The 20,433-nt window shown below is 38.4% G+C and overlaps 1 protein-coding gene across 2 annotated transcripts in view; it reads left to right on the plus strand.

Moving 5' to 3' along the window:
• Window positions 1-20,433, plus strand: part of VWA8 (von Willebrand factor A domain containing 8) — a 204,453-nt gene that overhangs the window by 15,190 nt on the left and 168,830 nt on the right. For both annotated transcript variants that reach the window (XM_063335017.1, XM_063335028.1), the window contains exons 3-4: window positions 6,813-6,943; window positions 9,096-9,206. In XM_063335017.1, coding sequence (XP_063191087.1) covers window positions 6,813-6,943; window positions 9,096-9,206 — 242 coding nt within the window. The remainder of the gene's footprint in view (window positions 1-6,812; window positions 6,944-9,095; window positions 9,207-20,433) is intronic.

Consider the following 20,433-nt stretch of genomic DNA (forward strand, 5'->3'; position numbering starts at 1 on the left):
TCTTGGAAGATGATAATTAAAAGTACATAAAATCTGAATTATTCCCATTTTTATAAGTGACAAGTAAAAATGAGTCATACACAAGGGAATTTTGTTAATGGGATTTTTGTCATAACTGTGTCTGACACGTTCTAGAAAGAGGGCACTTATTTTAGCACTGGTTGTTCTTTTATCAGTAAAAATAAAACCTACATTTTTAAAATCTCACCATGCCTGAAAAGCACGATTGTTTCTTTAATTATACTTCAGAGAAACTTTGTGTGGCTTTCCATGATAGTTTAGATCTAAAATTGAATTGTGAGAACGCATGTTAATTTTTTTTTTAAAGTTGAGTTCATGTCAGTGCACTGCTGTTGTTAGTGGCTTCTGGAAATTTTATGAAAATGACAATGTATCTGATATTTCATGTATTTATTAACCTTGACAGAACGGTTCCTAACATAGCTTTTCCAGGACACTTTATTCAATGACGGCAAATATGTTAAGGCAGGAAAAGGGATGTTCTCTTGCAATACCACGTCGGCTCTGCTGCTGTCTGAAGGTGCAAGTGCATTTGGGAGTTTGGCTGCAGTCGTGTTACAGACAACTGCATTCAATTGTGGAAGATTCATTTCAAACAGTGTAGTTTTGTGCCAGGTGTCCTGAGTCTGAGCACCCTCCCCAATGTGTGATCAAAAGTGACATGCCTGTATACAAGGGATTAAGTGGTAAATCCTGTTAGTTTTGTCAGTTGAGCCTAATTATCATGAGGAATTTAAACAGAATGTTTGTGCGTATAATAATGAAATATAAAAGAAGTAGTAGTAAATGGATTTCTGCGCTTGAAAGGGAATTGTTTTAATGTTAAGGAAATTTGGGTTATTTCTCTGTAGTAGGCTCAGTGGTGCCAGCATTTTTTTGTTATTTATTCACCTGAAAGGTCAGTATTGCCTTAACAGTAAGACACCTCTGTGTCCTTCTCCCAGAAAGGTATTGCACCGCATGCTGAAGCAGGGACAACCGTGTGTCTTCAGTTATTGCTCAAAGTCGGTTCAGTTTTGCGCAGGAATGTGTGTTTGTTCTTCTTTCTGTTAACTTTAAATCTGAGTGTCAGAGTGCAACACTTTACAGAGACAGGTTGTATTGCTGGATGACTGTAATTTTGTGCTAACGAAGACTTTTGTCATTACATTTCTTCTTTCCTAGCCTAAGGAAAGGTGTCTATTTCAGAGATGGTGAAAACTCATCAGCAGTTTGAGTTTTCATGTAGACTTGCAACTGACCTGCCACATGGCTGTTACCACCTAATCCAGAATGTGAAATTCTGGGGTTTTTGTCAGTAGAACGCTTTGCATCATTATGCCTGTTTTGTCTATACGAAGAGTGAGGCAGAAGAAGACACGGGGACATGGAAACCTACAGCAAATGTCCTGGTGAAGCTCATGGAGTTGTCTGCCCTGTTCCTTGTGCCTCAAAGCAGGGCCAGCTGGATCTGAACGGTTCCTGAGAGACGTTTGTCTTCCTTGTTCTTAAAATGTGCTGGTGACGTAGATCCCAGAACCTCTCTGCACACTTTGCTCCAGTAATTAACGATTCTTTTGTGAAAAAAGCTTTTTCTGATGCTCCATTTAGATCTTTTTGGACATACTTTTAGTTCTATCTAGCATAACCATGATGTACAGATATCTCTTTTTCTTCACGGTGATTCTGTCTTGCAGATTGGAAAACAGTTGTTATGATTTTCAGTTATTTATTTTCTAGACTGAATTCCAGTTTCTTTTGGTAATTCTTCTTGCTCTTTTCTAGAATCTCTCAAACTTTTCAGTGCTGGACTGAGCTGTTGTGCTCAAAAGCAGACACAGTATGTCCCTCCAGTTGGAGTCTGAGCTACAGATAACTGCTCTGGCTATGTATTTCCCTATGAGTTGTACCTCCAGCTAAGAGTAGTTTTATTTATTCCACATTTATATGTCACTAAGAGAAACTTGGTCTTCTCAATCCCATTCAGGGTTCCTTCCAGCAAGCTATTTGGTTTTACATGATTCCTTTATTTTCTCTTTTTATTTATACTCATGTGGAGAAATAAGATTTACCTATGTAGATGTTACACCTTCCTGTGAAGCAATTGACTGAGAGGAATTAATAATAAATGACTTTATGGGCTCATCCAAGAAGTAGCTTCCCCTTTTCTAAGCCTCTGCAAAGGCTCGCAACTTGTTTCCTTACCACCGCAAGAACAAAAATTTTTGGAATGAAGACCGTTTCCATGAAAAGTTTATGAGGGAAGAGAGTATTCCAGTGAAAACTGTCTGTGATGTAACCATGTTATGAGACCTTTGAAAACTTCTTGGGCTCTGTGCATCAGCATAAAATTGGATGAGCAGCAATGTTTTACCTGCGAAGTGCTAAACTAAAGCAGGCGAAAGCAGGCCGCATAGGAGTGCTTCCCTCTTCACTTGGCCATGCTGCCTCCTTCACCGTGTCCTGGGCAACTCACTCCCTTCCTTCATTGTCCCCCAGCCTGAACAAGCCGTGAAATAAGTCTCAGTGAGCTCAGGTGTGTGTTTTTTTTTTTTAACGTTTTCCCTTTTTGAAATGTGTTTATACTTCTAGGCAGAGACCTCCCTCCTTGTCCCCTTCTTCCTCAACTGTATTTTACAGCAGCTGCCCTCTGTGTTGGATGTACTGCAAACTGCCGTGGAAAGCTAAAGGACCCCCTCGGTAATCGGACGAGAGGGAGATCTTTTTCACCTCATGAACTTTTGCCTCTCCTGATAAAAGGAGCCACTCTCAGACCCTGAACAATGCAGTATAGCAAAGGTCTTTTTTTTTAATCCGTTGAAAATTATATATATTGATATCTTTTAAGCGCCTGTTGGTTTTTATGTGCTTGACCAAACTAGAGTCATACAGGGATGTGAGCTCTAATGTATTTTGTACCACATCTGGGATAGATATTCTTGGGAATCAGTTCATTTAACTGCCTGTCTCTGAACAGTGGGAAGAGGTAGGTGTCTCCTTCATTTATGGGATTTCTTCTGTAGGTGGGACACAAGGACGTGCCAGCAGATACTGTCTGCTATCTCCAGTGAATCTTACGGCTGCAGTGAGTGTAGCATGTGCCAAGAATTCAAGTATGAGTGAACGGGAAAATTTCTGAGGCTAGCAAAGCCATTTCAGTCTTGGTTTTATCAAAAGCTGATTTGTGGATCAAACAAGAGCAGCTGCTGCATTTGCTTCAAAAATCTATCTATGACATTTTCTTCTTTTCTTATCTGGGGATTTCTCCATTCAGCTTCAACTGCTCACTTTACGAAACGTTTGCGCGGATTCTGCTAGGTGTTGTCCTACTTATCACATATTACAAAGCAATAGAATGCAATTTCTTTCGCTGGCCATCCTTGATACACAGGAATAGCAAATTGTAGCACCGACTACTCTCTTGCATGTGCCAGATGGTGTCTTTGAGAATACACTGTAGAGGCTTCCTACGCACCATCCTGCAGATTAAGAATACAGGGCCAGCTACTCAACTACTGCAAATCAGCAGAGTGCCACTAAACAGATTGTGCAAACCCAGTTTGCATTAGATACTATCTGACTCATGGGATAATTAATAAAAATTGCGGTAATATACATGCTGGTGCTTTTTTCAGCTAATTTTCCTTGTCTTCTAAATGTCATAGAAAATGATTATATGGTGCTTGTAGTAGTGTTAATATACAGTACTTGAACAGAGAGGAATTTTTTCAAGTCATGCTAGAGAAAATGTAAAAGCTTTGTAATGAAGATACCACGGTACAAGTAGTCTAAATATATAGAACTAATATACAAGGTACTGTGTATCTGCCTCTGAAGTTGCTTTTGAAAAGCATACCGTGCTTTGGAAACACTTTATGCAGCATAGACTGCGTACGCAAAGAAAACTTTATATTCTTCTGATTTTAGAAGGACGTAACTGGGGTGCTGAACTAGGCTTGATATTTGGAGCGATGTACAGGTATTACACGTTAGAATAGAAGGAACTGGCAAGTAGAAGATGCTGTCATGACAGTTCAGCTTAGGGAATGCTTGCTTTGAGTTGTCGGCGTTATTTGTAACAGGCTTCCTTTGAGTCAGTTTGCAGATAGTCATTGTGCCGACTTTGTGATTGAAAACATGTATTATAATTGATCCAGCTGGATGTCATCTGTATGTGAGGAGAATGACTCAAATGGGGAAACAATCAAAGCCTTTTCTAGGAAATGTATCGATAAGGAATTGTGTCTTTCGTGTCTTTTTCTCAAAAAAAAAAAAAATAGGAAATTATAGGAGATTTTTAAAATTTGCATTTTTCATATTAACATTTCAGAGTTAATTTGGATTGTTTAAACACAATGACGAGAATGTGAGTGCCCTGAAATTCCTTAAGGTTTGCAGGGGGATCACATTCCTAAGATTTTAGATTTTTTTTTTTTTTTTTTGAATGCTGTACAGTCACGTTCTCTTTTCCATGACAGTTTGCCTTGCAGATGCTGCTGGAGGTTCTTAAATCCTGTTTCTATTTATGGTACTGCTTTTAAGTCTGACCCGAGTGTTTTCTTGAGGCCGTCCTAAAAATAAAAAAGATAGCTACGCATATTCATGTGAATTACACCAGAAGCATTTGTAGTCATGCTGTGTCAAAGCTGGTTTTGCCATGCTTCCAATGCATGACTTTTGACATGAAAGAGTTCAATGTTTCAGCAAGATTTCCAAGCTTGTTTGTCCACTTTAAGCAAAGTAACTTTTTTTTTTTTTTTAGAGAACAGCTGTCATAAAAATACACTACAGGCACACTGGCATGCTCATACAACAGGTAGAAGTAATAATAAATGTGCCTCTCAATGAGATCTTTGTCTTGCAATTTTAATGGTACCTTTGATATAATGCTTTTTATTTGTGTGATGCTTTTCAAATTACCATACCTGTCCCGTAGCAAAGTTTGGATGGAGCAGTTCTTCTGGTGTGATGTATTACCCTTTATTTCCCAAAGATTATATGTAATAGGAACTTTTTCAATTTGCTTGAAAATCTCGTAGAAAGGAACATGTTATTCTCTGTGAGGAATTTATTTGCATTTGGCCTGTTGCGTGTGGGACGTGTGATGTGTATTGCTTTTGGAAAACAATATTGCAGTGAAGAAGAAAATATTTTTACATCCATATGATCTTACCATACCATATATTAAAACTAATCCTGGGCATGCTAATGGCAGCTGTTTAGAAAGCAAAACAAAACAAAAAAGCAAACCTGAAATGTTTATTTACAATTAATCTGATAATGCATAGATTGTTCACCTGTGTGTGTATGCTATTCTTGTTCATACTGGTGGTGAGACTGTAGTAGGTTTCTCTGGACGTGGAAGAATATTTCAAATGGTTTTCCCGAGTGCCAGATGAAAACATTCAGTTAAAATAAAGTTTTCCTTAGCCACTTTTATGCTTGGAAAATCTTCCTTGAATCTCATGCAATCATTTAATACTGTTTCTGTGGTCTTACAAAAATGAATTTTAATGCTAGTATACAAAGACTCAGCAGAGAACTGAAACCCCTCAGAACTGCGGGGCACTATTGCTTGCTGTCTTTAACTCTGCCCCGCATGGAATGCCTCCCCTGCCTCAGGAAAGATGTAGAACTGAGGCTTGTTTTTTAAAATGTTGCCTTCTAATTGCAACCATTAATCACACTGAAAAAGAAGGTAAATACCCCAGTATTAATTTGAAGATTTCATGGCCTCTTGCTCCTTCTTAGTGCACGTCAGCATCCCAGACACCACCCTTGAGGCTCCAGCTTCAAACCCCATCATCGATCTTAGATTGTTCTGAAAGCAACCATATATATATATATATGGATATATAAACATTCCTCCTGGCTTGCTTGTGCTCTTCTTCTCCTCCTGCGCTAGTGCATTTTGCTTGTGCCTGAGAAAGGGCCAGGTTTTGCTGGGAGGTATGGGAAGGAGTATTCTGGGGACAGAAGGATATACGGCAGCGGGAATGGTGTCCCTCCTTCACTGTGCTCTTTCTGCAGGGTGCTTTCCAGTGCTGCCAGCATTTGCATACATGGGATAAAGGTTTTAGTTTAATTATAATCAGGTTATTGCTTCTTAAAATAATTAGGGGGTAGTATTCTCAATAATAGAAATAAGCGGATCTACTTTGAGTTGTTTTTTATTATGATTGTGGAAGCTGCGTGGTATTGATGTAGTGATATTGCAAGGTTTGCATTTCCTTGATAATTTAATTCTGGGTTTTATTGTGTCAAAGTGTAAACAGGAATACAGTTGTCTTTTAAGAAAATAGAAAATTAAATATATTCCCTGAACATTAATCTGATGCAAGCACAGTATTTTTTTTTTTTTTTTTGAAGTTCATGATTCACAGAAGCATTGGGATATAGGCTGGATAAATATCTTACAAATTATTAATAACATATTTATACTATATTAACTGATGCTGAGAAGTCCACTCAACATTGGGTAATAAAAAGCAATCTTTGCATTAATCAGTTTAATGTGAAATGAGAATCGACGGCATTTTTTTTCTGGTTTTGTTGGGGTTTTTTTTGAGGGATGAAGTTGGGCAGAGAAAAAGGCAATGGGTAAGATAGGTATATAAACTGCATATATGTAAACAAGTAGTCTAATATAAACTGTGCGTGGAATTTCCCGCTCTTCAGCTATCCAGCTTTAGGGCAGCTCATCTTTGTGTCTTTGTTTTGTTTTTGGAGATAAGAATAAAAAAATGTGTGAATGGCCAGGTATGTAACACTTTTCAAATTTAAATAATGCTTTCTTTGTGTTTCTTTCCAAGTGACAGATTCTTTGGCCCAGGCTGTAGTCCACCATTTAAGATGGATAATGCAGAAAGATCTTCTCGGCCAAGATGTCTTTCTTATTGGTCCTCCTGGGCCGCTCCGGCGATCTATTGCCATGCAGTATCTGGTAAGTATGTTGATTTAAACTCTTGGAGACATTGCCATTAATGTCAGTTAGTCATTCCTCTACTAGCCAAATTGTAAAAGGTAGTCCTAGAAAATCTTACAGCAAGCTACTTAGGAGGTACATAAGTTTTTCCATAAATGCGCTTTCCAAAGTTCAGGTTTTGTTATAGACGAATAGAAAGTACAGACATTTTAATACATGTTTTTCTGCTTAAACTCCAGGGGGGGAGGGAAAAAAAAGAAAGAGTTGGAAAACTGTGTTGCCATATGCTATCACAAATGGAGAAACAGTTTGTTCTAGGCATTATGTATGTTAGAAGATTAAGATATCTGCCGACTGTTACAGACAACAAATCGTTTTTGCTTCGTTATATAAAAAAAGAAATGAAGGAAAGGATTAGTGAGAGTGTTCTGAGTAACATTTGGGAGCAGTTATCACGAGTGATTAGAAAGTAGATGTGTGTATGATCCTCTCTTGGAATGTGGGAAGGATTTGCCTACGTCCATCTGCATGAACCATGGCAACACCTTGTGCAAAATTTCACATTTAAATCGTCGCTGCCCTTAAATGATCAGGAAAGGGGGGTTGTCTGTCCCAAAAGGTGATGTGGCTAGAACTTTGTCTGCCATGAGCTCTGTCTATAATCTGGTTGGGCTGAAGGATCACAAATGGAGATGTATAAACAATTGTCATAAACGTCAGCCATTCCTTGAAAAATCGAAAGATACTAGTTCAAAGACTAGCTCTCAGAGGTAAAGCATACAGGAGAAAGCGACAAGATTTTGAACTTTGGAGAGCAAAGGTTTCTTAATTCATCAAACCAGGTATGCTACTAGATAGCTCAATGCATTCCTTAAAATAAATGAGAAGAGTTTGGTATAACCTAAAAAGAGGATTTAGGAAACACCTGATATCCAGGCATGGGACATAGAATGTGTCTTTATTTTTATAGTATTTTATAGTATTTATACCACTGTTTGTATGCACCTCAGCTGTAATAGAAAGGCTGCAGCTTCCTGTTTCAATGCCATGCCAAACAATTACGTGAAGGCTGGTCTTTTCATGTGAGCTGATACGTGCTGTGATCCCTTTAATGAAGCTGTGTAAGCCTGGAAAACTTTCATCTGCTGTTGCTGAAAGCTACTACTATGTGTTCATACACAGGGATAATTGTTGAAGAAAACTCTGCTGTATTTCACCTTCGGTTTTTTTCCTTTAATTATAAGGAATTACAGTTACATCTACCTGTAGCATAAAGGAAATGATGGCTTTGTAACCAATCGGCTCTGAAAAAGTGGAAAGGAAATAATTTTCATGGGTTTTTGTGTCTTTGCTTGATTTTTTCATACAACGATAGTTACAGGCTGCCTCTTAAGAGAAATATGTTATATATATACTATACCTTTAATTGAGAGGTAAGGGCAAAGAACATTTCAGCCTGGATCTGTTTCCTGGCAGAATGCATGAAAACCCAGATATGGAAGTAGCGGGAACATCAGGTATAAATACATGGGGGATTAATTTTTTTTCATTTAAGACAGCAAATTCTAAGAACATCTCATATTGAATCAAAGGAAACAAAACAATAACCCATGGGTTCTCATTTTTTAAGTAGTCTATAATTTTACAGTTGCAGGCTGCATCTCATGACGTTAAAGGGAGAGAGCATAAGAACAGTATAGTGCGTCAGTGTACTGTCAAAGCACGTACAGGTAATAATCACAACTGTGTCACACTGTGTTACTGAGCAGTGAGAGTTGGAGATTTTCAATCTTCTATGGAAAACCTCTGATTTTTATTCAAGATTTGCAGATGCTGATTATTTTTTTCAGAGTCCAGAACCAGAAGATTAACTTACAGGATGCTGCAGATGTTCAATGGAAAGAATATATAGCTGTTTATTACGTTTCTAGAGCAGGTTTGGGGAAAATAAAAGTTTATTGAGCAGAAATTCAAACTGTTTTGTTTCAGACAGCACACACTGTAAACATTTTAAAAATAAGAGATACTATATTTTGTTCAGAGTTGTTTCAGATCACTGTGCTGCTGCCTAGAGCTCTTTTGTACAATTATACCACCAGGCCTGTTGTTAAAGTTCACTTGCTGGGGTTATAGTCTTATTTTTGTAATAACTTCAGATTATTGTCCACAGGAGCTAACAAAGCGGGAGGTTGAATATATCGCACTATCGAGGGACACCACAGAAACTGACCTCAAACAGCGACGAGAGATCCGAGATGGTAGTGCCTTTTATCTTGATCAGGCAAGTTGCAGTCACACACCACCTAATTATTGTTTAGAGGTAGTTTGAAGGAAGTCATGATTTATATGATGAAAAATGAGTACATGGATTTCAGAGTGACTGACATGTTTCTGATGCAGTTAGAGAGTCTCATATAACACTCTTGATCTCATTATTACTGAAAATTTTATCTTTACCCAAATCCAAGATTACTCTGTCTCCTAAGAGTACTACAGGGTTGATTTAGGCAGACTATTTTTGATATGTTTTTGTCATGTGGAGAGAGATCCATTCTGTGCAAGTTAGACTGTAGTTTCACAAGTGTGTGAAACTTGGCATGTCTCTTACCTAACACTTGTAGCACATTAGATGTATTCCTGAAGTGAATCTGAAGTGGTCTGGTTTAATTGTCAAAGAGTCTAGTTCACGTATTTTAAGACTGCTCTGTGTTGTGAAACCCAGGCACAGTAAATAGAGACAGTTGGGAGATTTCATAAGAAAGCTCACAGCTGATCTGGACTAAAATAATGGTTTAATCACTCCGGCCATCAGTATTGCCCCAACCCATTAGCTGATCTATTACAACCATAGAGTGACTGAGGTTAGGTAAGATTTCTCTTTGTAAGTTATCAACGACATGTCTCCCTTTTGATTATGCAGGTAAAATATATACTTAATTTAGAATGTCTGTTTTCCTAGATACCTGAAATTTTTGTACAAATTAGGTTTCTAATTAAATAGGGTGGGTCAGTTCCTCTGATGTAGTGTGAATTTAAATGTGTTAACTAAAACAGTTTTCAGCTGGTGGTGCTATAGAGTTTAATGATACTCCCATTATATGAGTGATTTGTAGGTGGAAATGGAAATGGGAACAGGAGAGGAAAGAGAACCTAAAAGCTTTGTTCTCCGTTTTAAAGAAACATTCTCATTCTTTTTTCTTTTTTTTTTTTTTTAATTCCCAATGATCTCTTTTTCAACCTCCAAACTTTGAAGAAACCTTTAAATAGATTTTCTTGAAACCACGATAAATGACTTTGAGCAATGGAAGATCCTCAGAATGAAGGATAACAGTTAATCTGAAAAAAATTTTTTTTAGTTACTTCTAGGACTTCAAGTTGTCACATGCTTGTCTGGAAATATGATGGTTGCACAATATGAGATAACTTAAAGTACTGTACTGTGTATTAGGGGATAAGAGCATTTGTGTAGGCTGTAGGGTTAACTCATTAGCTCATGTTAGCTCCATGCCTAACTGCTGTTACGGACAGCCTTATCCTCACGCTTACTACAGGCTAGTCAAGGTAATTTACCCCTGGTGTAAGAGCATTACTTAATGAACATTTGTAAGAGCCACTGTATCAGGGACTGTAAGAAGCTCACCAAGATGTGAGACGGTCTGTTAACCCTGTGTTTGTCTGAAGACTTTGATCCCAATGTAAGCATGAGGCAGCTTGCTTCGCTTTGTACAAGCCATTTTGAGTGATCTCACTCCAGTAAGAACACTCTAGGAAGATGAGCTTTCTAAGGTAAAGGTCTAAGATTACTTTTCTTCCTCAATCTGTTGGAAATCTTCAGTTAAAAGTTTTTTACCAGAATTCAGCACTGCAGTACTTCAGACCAAGACTCTCCTTTAGCAAGGTACCAAAGTACTAAAATCAATCAGAATCATGATGTCTTTCCTCAGCTCGTGTGTCGCTCATCACGTATGTAACCAATGTATGTTTAAGCTCTGAGGGGAAAATAAGAAAATAGGTATTTAGATGAGCACTTTTTTTGGAAACATGAAAGATGAATCGCATAGGTAAGGATGTTCAAGATGAAGTTTTCTAACCCTACATTTTAGTTAGAGACGCGTAAAATATGGTACATAGTTATTTTTAGAATCACCACAGATCTAATCATAGCTCAATAATAAAAGGGAATAAAGTTCTACAGGTTACACTGGGGTTTCAATTTTAATTAGTTCACTTAATGATTTTGAGTTTTGCAGATGGCTGTGCCAATTCAAAACGTTACAGAAGCCAGACACTACTCTTCTTTAAACGATTTAAAACCATTTTGTTTTCTGTAGAATCTTATGCTTGCTGTTCATGACACCCAAGAGAAGACAGCAAAGCTTGAAAGTCTAGTTTCCAGAACATCCACTGTATGAATTCCGTGGGTCAAATAAAACTTAGCTGTTGTTTGAGATAGATGAGGCTCTTTGCATGCAAAGCGTACTGTAGTAATGTAGTTATTTTACACTTTGAATAATAATACACTGTAACGAAAGCTGGCATCTTGTTACCAGAAATAACTTTAATATAGTGAATCATCAGGTTTGCAGACCCACAAAGGTTTGCAGTTGTCTGTGAGTGATTTGTTAAGACATTGTGGTTGTTTATAGCTCTGCATTTAATAGTGACAGATTACATACTGCAAATGGATATCTCGGAGGTTTCAAAACATCTGATTTATTTTAACATGAAGTTACTGAATATGATTGCAGGTAATTATTTAAGATAGATTTGGGAGATGGTGATTTTGAAAAAGTGATTGAAATTCCATACTGAAATATATATTGAATGGCCAGTGTATCAAATATCCTTGCATATTAGCATTTCTTAGTACCGGAGTGGATGAAATGGGAGAAGATTTGGAGTTAGGAAGTTAGAAGAGATATCTGATGAGGGGGGGAAAAAAGGTTTCATTTACCTCAGAAATAGGGGACCATTAAAATAAAGGTAAACATTTGAATTATCAAACTCATTCCCGATTAAAAGAATGTAAAATAAAGGACTTAGAGTGGGGTAATGGTGAATTGTTTGTTTGCATTCACATACTGTCATCAGAAAATGGTTTTCTTCCTTTACCTTGGGTCATTAATTATGGTTTTCATCTATTAATTCACTGTTAAAAGCCTCAGAAATGTCATTATTGCTGTTATTGAGACAATTAAGTAACCTCTTGGTTTTATTCTATAATTTATTACATGGGTTAATTATGTTGTGTATCAAGTAATTAGTTAGAATTACTTTATATTACTTAAATATTTAAATGTCAGCTTCAAATTTTGCTTCTATTGATAGAGGAGCTTGATTTGCAGAGTGGTTTTCTGTTTCTGTAACTCTTTGTAGTTGAGCCACCGACTTGATTGAACCAGGATGGAGATTCTAATATCAGCCTACTGTATTTTCAAAAATTAAGGAATTAGATTTGATATTTTTATGTCCTTTTTTTTTTTTTTGCCATTTGTGATGCAGTTTTGCTTTTCATCGTGTGTGTACAGCTACAAAAGGCACACCTCTGGTTTAAACTCTTATTAGTACAGCCTGCTACATTATTAATTATTACCTCTAAGGAAATCTTATGCTATTTTAATGTAGTGGATGCAACTAGGAGAGCAGCTAAGACATTTTCTTAGCACTTGAGAGGTGTATTGCTCCAGGATTGTGCCACAAACCATGTTGCCTGTAACGCCTGGTTTTGTTTACCCTGCATCTTCCAGCTTTCATATTAAATGAAACAAACTTCCCAAACACAGGCTACTGTATTAACCGTACAGTCTCTTCTGTTCGGGACAATCAAACTGACTGGGGTTGGAATAAGTAGAAAAATATTTTATGGTTATGTGCTGAAAAATTACAAATACAATGTCATGTTTTTGAAGATTTGCTAATTAAGCTGTATCCACTGAGGGGATAAGTACGTAGATCACTGTCATTTCTGGATATACAGAATTAGACTCAATTTTGATGTGTCTTTGAACTATGTGAACATACTCATTTTAATAGAATGCTTTTGCATCCCTAACTGCACCAGCATCATAAGTTATACAATGATAAAATTTAAAATTGATTGTCAAGATACCAGAAAAATGATCTTCTACTGTGGCTTGAAAGACTTCATGTAGTAATCAATTAAACACCCAAAGTGACAGAAATGACAGCTTAAATTATCCTGTCTGTAAAATGAACATGACATGAAATCCCCTGGAGTAGCACTACACAGACTTGAGTTTGGTTTCTTTTAATCAAAAAAGATTAGAAAGAGAATTATAACATAAGACATGAGATTAATCGAATAAAATTATAATCATATTTGAGAGTGTATGTGTATACATATGTGTATATGTTTGCATAAACATATAAAAAAATAAATTCTTTCTATACCCTGGCAAAGAGACGGGTAAGAATAATTCAGCTTTTGAAAAAACTAAGCAGTGAGTGCAAGTTGTGTAATTCTGTGACTTTATTAACTTTACTCCCTTGGAGGTGACGGTGGATTTTTGATGAGCTGAGAAGTTAGCCACGGCAAAGGCATTGTCAGAAAGTGTAACTTAGTTGACGGGCTGTCACTGCAGTATCTATTTGTCTAGTACGGGCAGCTAGATAGCAAAGTCTCTAGAAAGAAGAGGCAAGTGATGCAGTGCTCCAGGAGTATGAATGTTACTATGAATTTTCTTGCTGTGCCCAACACTGCACAGAAATAGGGAAATATTAGGTAGAAACCAACATCATTTGGATGAAGTTAATCTTCATTGATGTTGACATAGTATATCTTGTCTCTAAAAAGAAAATGCATGGTAAGGACCACCTCTTAACTCGTAGAAGGGATTTTGGTTTAATCATTTGCGATACTTCTTTTCTGTTTCTAAAAATGTCAGCATTTAACTGGATTTGTTAAGTTAGCAGTTCATACTCTGGTATCTTCTTTTGTTGTGGAGGGCATATAGATGAATGTCTGTGGTGTAAATGTGAAGAATATTAGGCCTGTGGATTTATAATTCCTTATAGATTAAAATCAAATGTGTGGGATTCTTTTTTATGTTTGTGTCTGTTACATATATATTCCACTTTCCTTTTAGACAGTATTTCCTACAACGTGGGAAGGGGCAATACTTTGTAATATGTGGGATCATAACATTCATAGGCAATACGGACTTGGTGGATGGGGCTCTGAATCAAAGTAGTTTACAAGTGATAAGTAACTTCATCATTTTTAGATATCTGTCAAGTACTTAATTTCCTTTTTATTCTGCTACTCGTCAGGAAGATAAATTTAAATAACCCATCCCCCTTATTTCTTGTCCGGGAGACAAGAGCTGTATAGAATGAAGATGAAAACCCATAGGTTTCTCTGTAGATATTTGCACTGGTAAACCTGTTCAGAAACTCAGATTGCTTGCTCCTGGGCCTGCTCTCTGCCAAAGATGCAAAACATTTCACATACCTGATGTAAATGTACTGTTTTATTAACATACATGGTGTAAAGCAGCTAAAATGGCCGGACCCTGCCAAGGTGGAGACATAATCTCCTGTAAATACAATTTGGAGGCATTGTGGCAAAAAAACCTGACTGTCATGTTAGAGGAAGGGGTGATGGAAATAAAACCGATCGTTTGACGTGTGGTAGTTCAAAAAAGGAAAAAAAGATCGAGTGGAGGAAGCTGAAATCAATGACTGGGGGAAGCTAAAATCAATGACTCTGAAATGAAGGACTGTCCTTGTCACATTAACATATTCATGATCATATCGTATGTCGATTCACTTCCTAGGGTAAACTTTTCTAGCCTAGTTTTCTGATTCAAACCTCCAATAAATTCAGATGGTCTCTTTGTCAGTTGCTTTTCATTCTGTGCCATGGTGTTGCGTCATGAATTAGGTGCTCACTAGTTCAGGCCATTCTTCCTCACTGAAATGGGAACTACTGCGGAAAACCGGAGTCTTTCTTTGCATACTAAGTAGCCTGGCCGATGGTGCTCTGGTGTACTGCCATTTCTCTGTAATTTTTTTTTTTTTTTTAATAAAGAAAAGGAGTGAATGTCAGTATTAAATGCAATCTGCCCTGTAATTTTCATAACCTCATGGGGGAAAATTAGCTATAAAACCCACCCAGAAAACACTTGATTAAACTCAGCAGGGAGGTAGGCTGAATAGTGAAGATGAAAGCCCCCCCTCCATTTCAGGGGGAGAAAAAGGTTGAATTATTTAGTTCTTGAGTTACTTTTTTAATTTGACTAACCACATTAGTTACTATTATGTTGATTTTAATAAAACCTGAACATCACATTTGGAATACATGTAACAGTATATTTGTGGCCTAAAAATGCAAATGTAAATGTAAAATGCAAAACTATAGTTTATCATCTACAAAGTGAAAAATTTTGTGACAAAAAATAGAATGTGTATTTTAGATGAATAGTAGGTCTGTTCGTAACCTCATCTTTGAATGGCATTATACATTCAGAACTCTTTTATTAAATACATGTTATTTTAAAAAACTAACACAAGATTCTACAAATATTTCAGGAAAAAGATAACAGTAATTTCTTACAAAAAGTTGTCGTTGTTGCTTTGAAACTGGTTGAGCGTGGCTTTTAATAGCCCTTTATCTTACTACTTAATTTCTGACAATATTTTTATTTTGGAGGAAGTATGTTATCCCTTCAGTCCATTCAATAGTCATCCATTTCAGCGTTGCTCAACAACTTTCCTGTTTGCTCAACTCATGAGTGAAAACAATAACTAAGGAATTAAGAGGCCTTAAAACTGAACAAATATCTTGAAAGATATTCTTTGGTAGAGGCACACCATTAGACATGCTGTTTACTCTACAGATATTTTTTAAATCTAGCAAAGTAGATTCCCCTTATATGCCTCACTGCCCTCAACATCTGTTTGTACATCTGTCTTAAGACTGTCTCTGAATTTCTAGATAATTTGCTGTTTCCATGGAAGTATTATAAAAAAATTGATGATCTTATCAGTTCTGTTGCAACTTCTTAAAAGAATAACCTGAGGCACTTACAGTAAATTACAAGTCTTGGTCAATGTCCTCTTCCTTCTCTGATAAAATGAGGAATAAAAGCTTATAGTATATTCCATTCTGCGTCTCCGTCATTTCTTTTCCTGCTAGCTTTCACTTGTTGGTTAGTTTTAATTATTTAAATTTGAAAACTGTGATTAATTGTATTTGACCCACGGAAAGAAATTTAGAAGATACCAGTTTGCTCTGAGTTTTGTGGTATTTGGTAGCTTGGTAGATACTTCAAATTAGTATACACCTCCCATCCCTGGAAAAAAGGCTGCACCATGGATTTAATTGTTCAAGTTCTATTAGCCTGCTGCAGCCAGTCAACATCGTCTTAGCTCAAAACTAGCCAAAGTTTTGTGTTGTCTTTACCAGATGGTTGTTAAGGATCTCTTTTCACCATAAGAGACATCTGGACATTACATTGTTGGGATGTTTATGAGATACAGGAGTGAATGGAAAGACTTGGGTGGATGAGTTTGTGTGGGATATTGTGCGGGTGGTGGGAACAAGATATTCTGTTGGAAGAGACATCTGAAATGTAGGCTGCAGATGTAGGGAAACCTTACCTCATTACTTCTCCTGCTCACTGAGCTACTTGTTCTGTTGTTTTGCAACTTTGTCATTTCGGTTGCTGTGCTTGAGTTGTCATTACAGGGATCCAGTTTTCAGACCAGGGGCAAGTCATCTTCTAAAAACAAACTTACCTTGAGGTAGCCCCTTAAAAAAAGACACTTATTTTCTGATTACAGTTGAGCGATTTCTAGCAGCACTTTTTAAATACAGTTTTGCAACATAGCCTGTAAATCATACTCAGAATGATGCCCAGATCTGAAAGATTACAGCCCTTTAGAGTTCCCTGAGAACATTCATCACAGATTTCAGGGTGACTAGAATTTTCTAGTTTGCCATATGCATTTTCCTGAGAAAACAGAACAACCATTTCAGTTCTGGTGCTTTAAACTGTGACCATTTCTGGTGCCTTTACAAACTATTTTGACCATTTCTGGTGCCTTTACAAACTATTTTGCTTAGCTTTGTAAAAATGTCTTCCTTTCTCTGGTGTTTGTGCATTTCAGTATGTGCATCGTGGTGAGCCTATTTTCTGTCCTTATTCCCTTTCTGACACTGTAAAACTTTATCTACGTGCTTATACACTGTGATTTATGTCAAAATTGGGGTTTAGAGCTCCTTGCAGTTACTGTATTTTGCACTGCTCAAGTGGAGAAGCTCACCGTGGTTCAGCTACAGGAAAGACAATGGAAGTCTGCTTGGGGGTGTCTTGTTCCTAATGTGTTTTTGCCTTTAAAGATAAAAATATATTTTTGTAGGTGCAGTGTGAAACCAGGGTATGCAATCTGCGTTATATATTTGTTGCATAAAGCCATTACTATGAGAGCAGCACCATGTGAAGGGTTTCTACTCCCAGCATGCGGTAGCTGCAGGTATTCCCTGGAGCAGGTGTCCAGGTTACCATCCTGGAGCCTTAGGAGCACGAGTGGGAGGCAGCAGCGTCTGTCCTCCTCTGATGAGCAAAATAGTCCCTCGCTGCAGTTACAGTAAATCTGAAAGTAAACATTTAACAAATCCCTCTCGGCCTTTTAACAAAAATTAATACTTTTAATCTCAGGTTTATCATGAAGGTTGCACAATATAAGCCCCCCCCATCAAATTGTGTTTTGTATTAAACATTTAGAATAAATGAGGCTAGTGAGAGAGGGAGGCAGCACAGCTGTTTCCAGATTTTCATTACAGAATTATGAAGATTTGTTTCTTGGAAGCATTTTTTAAAAATGATTTGCACTGACAGATTGCAAACTTACTTTTCTTGCTCTTATTTTTTTATGCATCTTAGTTTCCATACCAATCCATCAATACACAGATAAAACTGAAATAATGATTCAGAGGATGCCTTGTGGTATGCCTTGCTTATTGGAAAAACTTACTACTCGTTACTAACCAGAATGCAAGAATATCAAGTTCAGCCAGAGATGTGCAGCTGCTTTGGTCTTAAGAGCAGACTTTATGCAATTTAATGTAAGAACTTCAGAGGTAGATGAATTGTGCATTTATTTCATTGTATTTTGGAGAACAATTTGTGTGTCATTGTATTTTGGAGAACAGTTGCCACACCAGAGGGGATGCAGTACTAGATCTGATGGTCACCAATGCAAGCGAGTTAATTGATGACATCAAGATTGGAGGCAGCCTGGGCTGCAGGGATCATGCACTGGTGGAGTTTGCAGTCCTGAGGGATATGGGGTCAGGTGAAGAGTAAAGTCAGAACATTGAAATCTAAGAAAGCAAATGTCCAGCTTTTCAAGGAGTTAGTCAATAGAACCCCCTGTGAAACTGCCCTCGGGGAAGGGAGCAGGACCGAGCTGGCAGATCTTTAAGGATGCTTTCCATAGAGTGCAGGAGCTCTTGATCCCCAGGTGTAAGAAATCAGGAAAGGAGGGCAAAAGCCCTGCATGGCTGAGTTGAGACCTGCCAGTCAAACTCAAGGGCAAGAAGGAAATGCACAGGCAGTAGAAGCAGGGACAGGTATCCTGGGAAGAGTTTAGGGGCACTGCCCAGTTGTGTAGGGATGGAGTCAGGAAGGCCAAGGTGCAGCTGGAGCTGAACTTGGCAAGGGACACAAAGAATAATTAGAAGGACTTCTACAGGTATGTCATCCAGGAAAGGAAGGTCAAAGAAAGCATACTCGCCCTGATGAGCAAGACTGTCAAACTGGTAACAACAGATGAGGAGAAGGCTGAGGTACTCAACCATTTTTTTTGCCTCAGTCTTCACTGGCAAACTCTCCCCACAGCTCTTGAGTGGACGGACCACAAGGCAGGGACTGGGGGACAAAAGGCCCTCCCACTTTAAGAGAAGATCAGGTTTGTGACCACCAGAGGAACCTGAACATACAGAAATCTATGGAACTTGACAAGATGCATCCCAGAGTCCTGAGGGAGTTGCCTGATGTAGTTGCCAAGCCACTCTCCACGATATTTGAAAAGTCACAGCAGTCAGGTGAAGTCCCTGTTGACTGGAAAAAGAGAAACATTGCACCTATTTTTAAAAAGGGTAGAAAGGAGGACCCTGGGAACTACCAGCCAGTCAGCCTCACCTCTGTGCCTGGGAAGATCATGGAAGAGATCCTCCTTGAAGCTTAAGGCACATGGAGGACAGGGAGGTGATTTGAGACAGCCAGCATGGCTTCACCAAGGGCAAGTCCTGCCTGACCAACCTCATGTCCGTGTACTGGGACCAGTACTGTTCAATATCTTCATCAATAACAATGGGATCGAGTGCACCCTCAGCAAGTTTGCAGATGACACCAAGCTGAGTGGTGAGGTTGACGTGCCTGAGGGATGGGATGCCATCCAGAGGTACCTGGACAGGCTTGAGAAGTGAGTCCATGTGATCTTTATGAGGTTCAGTAAGGCCAAGTGAAGGGTCCTGCAGCTGGATTGGGGCAATCTCTGGTATCAACACAGGCTGGGGGATGAAGCGCTTGAGAGTAGCCTTGCCGAGAAGGACTTGGGGGTACTGGTGGATGAAAAGATTCGCATGAGATGTCAATGGGCTCACAGCCCAGAAAGACAACCTTATCCTGGGCTTCATCAAAAGAAGTGTGGCCAGCAGGTTGAGGGAGGTGATTCTGCCCCTCTGCTCTGCTCTGGTGAGACCCCACTTGGAGTACTACATCCAGCTCTGGAGCCCTCAGCATAGGAAAGACATGGACCTGTTGGAGCAGGTCCAGAGGAGAGCCACAAAAATGATCAGAGGGCTGGAGCACCCCTCCTATGAGGACAGGCTGAGAGAGTTGGGGTTGTTCAGTCCGGAGAAGAGAAGGTTCTGGGGAGACCTTATTGTGGCCTTTCAGTACTTAAAGGGTGCCTACAGGAAAGATGGCGACAAACTTTTTAGCAGGGTCTGTTGTGATAGGACAAGGGGTAGTGGCTTTAAATTACAAGTGGGAAGATTAAGACTAGAGAGAAGGAAGAAATGTTTTATGATGAGGGTGGTGAAACACTGGCACAGGTTGCCTGGAAAAGTGGTAGATGCACCATCTCTGGAAACATTGTAGGTCAGGTTGGACGGGGCTCTGAGTAACCTGATCTAGTTGAAGATGTCCCCTGCTCATTGCAGGGCATTGGACTAGGTGACTTTTAAAGGTCCCTTCCAACCGAAACTATTCCATGATAATTTCCAGTATTTCAGATATGCTTTGAAGATATATGGGGAGCACAATTTGGAAGAAAGCCAATCAGAGTAAATTAGCACCCAGGTGGTGGTGGTGTTATTGTTGTTATGGGGTGTCTTTGTTTAAGGAGAGAAAAACCACGATTGTGCATTCAGCCATTCGTGAAGTTGATTATAAAAGGTACATGTGGGTAGGCTAAGGCCATCTGTAGCATATGTTTTGAAATACCATTGTACTGAGCAATAGAATTTTGAATAAAAA

Source organism: Chroicocephalus ridibundus, chromosome 1, assembly GCF_963924245.1.
Source record: "Chroicocephalus ridibundus chromosome 1, bChrRid1.1, whole genome shotgun sequence".
NCBI lineage: Eukaryota > Metazoa > Chordata > Aves > Charadriiformes > Laridae > Chroicocephalus > Chroicocephalus ridibundus.